This window comes from Echinops telfairi, unplaced genomic scaffold (assembly GCF_000313985.2).
Source record: "Echinops telfairi isolate 266 unplaced genomic scaffold, ASM31398v2 ScPeMD7_5592;HRSCAF=6446, whole genome shotgun sequence".
Lineage (NCBI taxonomy): Eukaryota > Metazoa > Chordata > Mammalia > Afrosoricida > Tenrecidae > Echinops > Echinops telfairi.
Genome location: NW_022109491.1, coordinates 11,644,102 through 11,650,857, shown reverse-complemented (window position 1 = coordinate 11,650,857; position 6,756 = coordinate 11,644,102). Strand labels below are relative to the sequence as shown.

General features: G+C 48.4%; 1 protein-coding gene across 1 annotated transcript in view; it reads left to right on the top strand.

Annotated features, from left to right (window-relative positions):
• The first annotated feature begins 1,822 nt into the window (after nt 1–1,822).
• STK4 (serine/threonine kinase 4) overlaps nt 1,823–6,756 on the top strand; it is an 89,483-nt gene continuing 84,549 nt past the window's right edge. The window contains exon 1 of the mRNA XM_004698007.2: nt 1,823–1,901. Within this exon, the coding sequence (XP_004698064.1) occupies nt 1,867–1,901 (35 nt within the window). The 5' untranslated portion in view covers nt 1,823–1,866. The remainder of the gene's footprint in view (nt 1,902–6,756) is intronic.

Genomic DNA, 6,756 nt, shown 5'->3' with positions numbered 1-6,756 from the left:
CAAAAGGAAGTCTCAGGTTGAAAGATCAGGAGAGTAAGGTACACGGGACAAGAGAGGCATGCTGTTTTTGCCAAAATCCAGCGCACTGAGATTGACTGTGTGAGCAAGTGCGTTGTCGTAGTGGCAAAACCTGTCCCATTTGCCACAAATGAGGCCTTTTTTGTCGCACACTATTATGCAATCTTTTCAGAATCTCTACATAGAAAGCTTGATTAACAGTCTGACCTGGTGGTACAAACTCCAAATGCACTATCTCCTTCACATCAAACAAAACAAATCAGCGTTGTTTTGATCTTTGATTTCACTCGATGAACTCTTTTTGGGCAAAGTGAAGATAGTGTTTTCCACTAGCTTGATTGATGTTTGCTTTGGCGTTGTAACAATAGCACCGTCTGATCACAAGTAATGACCTTGGAAAAAAGTCTGGGTCCTTTTGGAGCTGTTCTTTCAAAGCAGGGCGTGTTTCCACTGGATGCTCTTTTCTGGTCAATCAGTACCACCCGAGGCACAAATCTTCCATTAAAATTCGCTTAACCAAGCTCCAAGATAGTCCCGATAACTTCCCCATCTCTTCAATGGTCCCTTGTTGGTCTTCAAGCACAAATGCACAAATTTTGTCAACATTTTTGTTGGCATTTTCATCTGTTCAGGAAGTTGACTGACATCCAGAACTAGGTTTGTCATCAATCGAATATCATCTTCTTTGAAACGAGAAAACCACTCATTCATACACTTGAGTTCTTCCCATAGCGCTCTCCTTGTAAGCTGTGTTCAACATCATAACAGCTTCTGCGGCATTTTTTCTGAGAAGGAAACACAGTTTCACAGCCACACACTTGCTGTTCTCTTAAATTGGCTACCACAAAAAAACGTTAGAATGGAACTGCTTTTACGAAAAAGTTCATTATGACCAGAGAGAACCTTCCCAGGCTACATCACTGGGTGCACTAACTCAGAGCGAGTTGCTAGATACATAACAGGGAAAAATGTATACTACAAAGCTCTGCCCAGCAAAGCTTTTTTCCTTTTTTGGGGGGGGAGGCGGGGTACCCCTGATACTATAAGCAGTTTGTCACATAATTGATGTGACTCATGGCTCCTTCATAGGGTATTCAACAGCTGAGTGTTTGGAAGTAGATCACCAGGCCTCTCTTCTGAGGCACCTCTGGTGAAGTAGTATGGGCAGTCTAGTGCGTTGACTATTTGTATCAAACAGTCATACAAATACTGAGATCTTACAGATTTAATGTCAGGATTAGATGCGATGAAAGCAATCACACAAAAGCTTGATAAATGTCAGCTATTTCTGTGTTCCAAACGCACTCCTAAGGCAAGGTGTTTAAGAGGGGGGGCCAGTTTGCAGCTAGATGACTTGTGACATCCAAGTGATGGTTTTGCTCAGTGGGGCCCCCAGGAGCCTCCTGCAGCAGAGCGCCCCACAAATCGTATAGAATTTAGATTCAGAATTGACAATTCTTCCTAATTCGATGATTCGCAAGAAGCTTGAGCATCTCGGTCTGAGAAATGGAGGGCCAGAAACGTAACAGAAGCGGGTGGCCGCAACCAGGGGGCCGGCTATCTGGACGAAAGGGACCACTTCTGACACCTCCTCTGGGCGGCGCCCGCGCGCGGCCCGCCGGACCACGTGACGCAGAGCCCACACCACGTGACCGGGTTGCTTTTCTCCCGCCCCTGCCCTTCCCCCACTTATCTTCCCCGCCCCCTGGCGGCTCCGCCCGCTCCCGCGCTGCGCGCGCTTCCGGTAGGGGCGGAAAGCGGAAGTGTGGGCGGGTCTGATGGGGCGGGCTCGGGGAGGTCCCGGGAGGATGGAGCAGTGAGCGGGTTCGGGCCGCTGCCGGCAGCGCCATGGAGACGGTACAGCTGAGGAACCCGCCGCGCCGGTGAGTGAGCCGGCCCTCCTTCGGAGGAATGGCGCCTGTGGGGTGGGCGTGGGGGCAGGGTGGGCGCCGGCTGCGGGGAGAGGTCGGTGGGGCGCCTGGGGCGAAGAGGCACCTGGGGCGGGGCCACCTGACTGCTGGGCGCACTTGGCGAGTCGGGGCTGGGGTGGGGGCAATCCGTGGAAAGTGGGGGTTCGGCGAGGGTGAGCCCCCATGGAGCACGCTGAACTGGGGCACAAGTTAGGAAGAGCACTTGCTGAGGGCGAGCGCCATCCGGGGGCAGGCTCCCCCGGAAGACCGACTGGGGTGGGCAGTGGTGGGTGCCGAAGCAGCAGGCGCATCCCAGACGGGGTTTGTCGACGGGGGTCGCTCGACTGGCTGGCAGAGGAAGGCTGGGTGGGCGTTCCGAGGCCGGGGATCCCACCTGAGCAACTCGACCGGGTAGGTCCTGTCAGGGGAGAAGTTTTGCGCTTCAGGCTGCGAGGAAGTGACAGGTGTGAGGGTCTCGCTGGGGACGTGCCTGCTGGATTTCCTTCAGGAGGATGCTGGGGTGCTATCCTGCCCTCTAAGCTGCTGACGGCTTCTTTCATTCCTGATGCTGGCGTGCCGCCCTCTCATTCCGAATCCCCTCCCAAAACCCGTCGTGGGGGGGGGGGTGGGTTAGGAAAGAAGAGGATGTTTTCAAAAGTGAGGCCGAGCCCTAAGACCCTGGGTCTGGGTCACTGGACTCAGCCAGGCTGTGCCTTTTATTTTGTTTGGTCTCTACTGAGGTGGTCGTGAGGTCAAGATCAGGGAGGTGTCAGAGCCCAAAAGGTCTCAACTCCAGAGTCATTATGGTGGACTTCTGTTACTCTGTTCTATACAGAAAAAAGTGTGTGTGTGTGTGTGTGTGTGTGTGTGTGTGTTTGGTGGGAGGTTAGAGCCAGTCAAGACTTCTCTGAAGTGTAGTGTACTTCTCTTTCACAGCCCTCTCTAACTTCCTGCAGCAGAAGAATCGCTCAAGTAGGAAGTGTGCAGGGTGTGGGAGTGCAGGGCCAAGGGAGAGATGCAGGGAGGGCACCAACACGGCAGACTCAGAATCCACTGTAGTGCAGCGCCCTCGCGGAGACCAGTGGGATTCTGACACACATCGAGTGCCACCAGGGTGCCAGGCCGTGTGGACAGTGCTTCCTGTGCCTTTGGTGGAGTCAGTAGAACTTTCTGACATCAGAGCCACAGTTGACCTATAAAAATGGTTTTTTCAAATAGTTGCAGTGAACTTGAACTCTTCTGAATCCCTCCCACAGCCCTGTGAAGGGACTGTCTCACTCCCCCGATTTTACAGATGATAAAACTGAGGTACAGAGAGGTTAGGACCCATGGCCAGTAAATGGCAGAGCTGGACTTTTAATCCAGGCAGTCAGGTCCAAGATCTGTGCCCTTAACGCTTTACTCTCCTGCTTCACTGGAAGAACCCCTGCTCCCTCAGGCCTGTGTGTGTGTGTGTGTGTGTGTGCGCAGATATTTGCAGTAGCACCCTACCAAACCAAAATTCGCTGTCACGGGGTCATGGCTGACCGTACAGAGCAGGGTGCAACTGCCCCTGTGGATTTCTGAGGAGTAGAAAGCCCCGTCTTTTTCCCTTGGAGAGGCTGGTGGTTTCAAACTGCTGACCTTGCGGATCACAGCCCAACTGGTACCTCCTACAGCAGCAGGGTTCCCCAGTTATAGATGCATGTTGGTTATGCATTTCTGAAATAGTGCATTCTTCCCCCTTGAGCGTGAGGCCTTGGTTTAATTGAAAAGAGGATTAGGAATCTGAGTTTTGTTTCTCCTTTTGCTTTTGTTGCATAATCTTGGGCTAAGGACGAAGCCTTGTTTTTGTTTTTTTGACATGCTCATCCCTGTACGTTTTGGACACCTCTCCTCCCCGCTCTCCCCCCTGCAACTAAAATCACAGAAGAAGAGCCTTTAGAATGGACTGGTGTGTTGTCATGGTCATCATAGCTAGGGGTAGCAGATTGGGTTTTTGAAAAATATCAATTTATTGTGGAAAATGGAATGAAAAAAAAGGATTTCCTCGTGAACTTTGTGAAGCCCCCTTATAAAGCCCATGTCACATTTTGTGTAGAAAGAGTAAAAATAAAACTCAGACAATGCCCTGGAGTCGATTCTGACTCAGGAAAGAGAGGTGCTCAAAAGTTCCACTGCCATCGAGTGATTCTGACTCACTGGGACCATGTAGGACAGTGGAACTGCCCCCTGAGATTCTCTGAGGCTATTACATCTTTTTTTAAAAAATCATTTTATTTGGGGCTTGTACAACTCTCATCACAGTCCATACATACATCCATTGTGTCGAGCATATTTGTACATTTGTTGCCCTCATCATTCTCAAAACATTTGCTTTCTACTTGAGCCCTTGATAACGGCTCCTCGTCCCCCCCCCTCCGCCCCCCTCCCTCATGAACTATTGATAATTTGTAAATTATTTTGTCATATCTTACACTGTCCGACGTCTCCCTTCACCTACCTTTCTGTTGTCCATCCCCCAGGGAGGGGGTTATATGTAGATCCTTGTAATTGGTTCCCCCTTTCTACCCTTCTGGTATGGCCACTCTCACCACTGGTCCTGAGGGGATCATCTGTCCTGGATTCCCTGTGTTTCCAGTTCCTATCTGTACCAGTGCACATCCTCTGGTCTAGCCGGATTGTAAGGTATAATTGGGATCATGATAGTTGGTGGGAGGAAGCATTAAAGAACTAGAGGAGGCTTTATATCTTTATGGGAACAGAAAGCCTCATCTTTCTCCCTTGGAGCACCTGGTGACTTTGAACTGCTCATCTTGTGGTTAGCAGCCCAAAGACCCTGTTGAAAGAGGGGTAGGTATACATAACTAAAATCAACCTTACAGGAGTTCTTTGGTTGTGCCATTTGAAAAGCCAATATTTAGAAAAAAGACTTCCTGTTTCAAGATAAAAAGGGTTAGCAAAAATGAGGGCAACCAAGTAGGAGTTAGACTGATACAAAAACCACAGCAGTGGCCTCACATATGTCAAGGATGACGAAGACGGTGCAGGGCCAGGCAGTTTCTATATAAGGTTGCCGTGAATTGGAGCTGACCGATGGCAGCTGCCACCACTAGGAGCTCTAAGTTAGGAGACAGAAGTCAGGGGACCCGGTGTGATTGCTTCATAAGCGCCCTTATTTGTGCTTGGAAAGATACAGGTGTCTTTTCAAGAGATTCAGGTGGTCTCCAACCAGGGATAGCCACTCCAAGGCAGGAAATGCTCTTTGTGGTTAGCAGTTTGAGTTTGTTTGTGTGACCGTGAGAGTGAATGATTCCAGGTTACTGTAGGCATCTCACGCAGGAGTTCTTGATTTTAAAAAGCGAGCTGTCACTAGAGAAGGAAGGTGCCCGGTCCATTCCTGAGATGTTGGCCACCTACTTGGTCATCTGACTTTGAGGAGGAGCACCCATTAGTATAGGGTCCCCCCTGCAGGTCGTGTGGGCCGTCATGTGCCTTTATGAGCCTAAGACCTGGGGAAGCCCCATCTGAGAGCTGCAGTCTCAGTGTTGGGCTGTTCAGGTTGTCGCACTTGTTCCAGGAAGTGCACGGTATCTTCCATCACTCGAGGACGCTCTTACCAGAAGATTTTCCATAGACGTCTTCTTTGTAGGTGAAACATTGTCTTGAAAAAAAGATGGTTGATGAAGGTTATGGTTCCCATCATTACATTCACGAGTCCATTTAGCAAATATATACTCACCACTATCAGGCACCCGAGATATGTAAAGGTCAGCTTATTTTAAACAACCCTGGACCAAACACAGGTAAATGAAACCCACTTAGGTTTTTGTAAAGGTCTGTCCGAGCTGTCATATCAAGGTTGCCAGCCCAAGTGTTATCTGAGGCTCGCAGCTGCTTCTCTTGTGCCAATGGCAGTTTCCTTTGTTAGGCTGTGGCTTCTGTAGTTGAAATCGTGAGTTTTGCTTTTTGTATTTATTCTTCAAGAGCCAGCGCTGGATAGGAACACATCTGATCTTCCTTTCTATATAAACTGTTTATAAAACTTTAATTATACTTGAGAAATGAGGTATTGTCCATTGTTTAGACAGTGATAGTTCAGGACTTCAAACAAACAAACTCCAACCAAAAAAGCAACCCCAGGCCCTGGACTGCTGAGATGTTTATCCTAACTTCGGCATGCATAGGCATTCTGATTCTGAGGTTTGGAAGAGGAGTCTCGTGTCGGCTGCTCACGTTTGGAAGCAGGGAGTTTTTAAAGAGGTCATTGGAATTTAATTTTTAAGACCTTTTGATTTTTCAAAGGTCAGCAGCGAATTTTGTGGTCTTCATTTTCAAGTTAAGGCAATTAATGGCTTGGAGAAGTTCTCAGTTTCACTAGTACATAGTCCTTGATATATTTAAGATTCTGTTAGGATTGCCCTATTGCAATCAGTGCTTACTGGGAGGTACGCTTGATGGGCTCAGGTTTTTTATCTTCCCTTCTGGTTTTGCCATTGCTTTTAGGGAAAGGTACCCGTTTGTCTGTCTGTCCCTCTGTATGTGTGTATGGACACCACACACACATATTTTAAATCCAAATCTTAAAAGAGTTGGTATTGTCGAACTAATTTAAATTTTTTTCTATAAAGCAGTCTTCAGTGTGACTACTTCCATATTTCACCATTTCCTGAGCTTGCTTTTCTTGTTCTTTGTTGTTTCAGGAAGCCATTGTATAGGGGGCGCGCACACACACACACTTCTTAGCAAACTCAAATACAGTAATGCCAAATATAGTTTTATCTTGGGCTTTAGTTTCCAGAGGTCCTAAAGCTGTGTGTGTGTGTGTGTGTGTGTGTGTATATATATA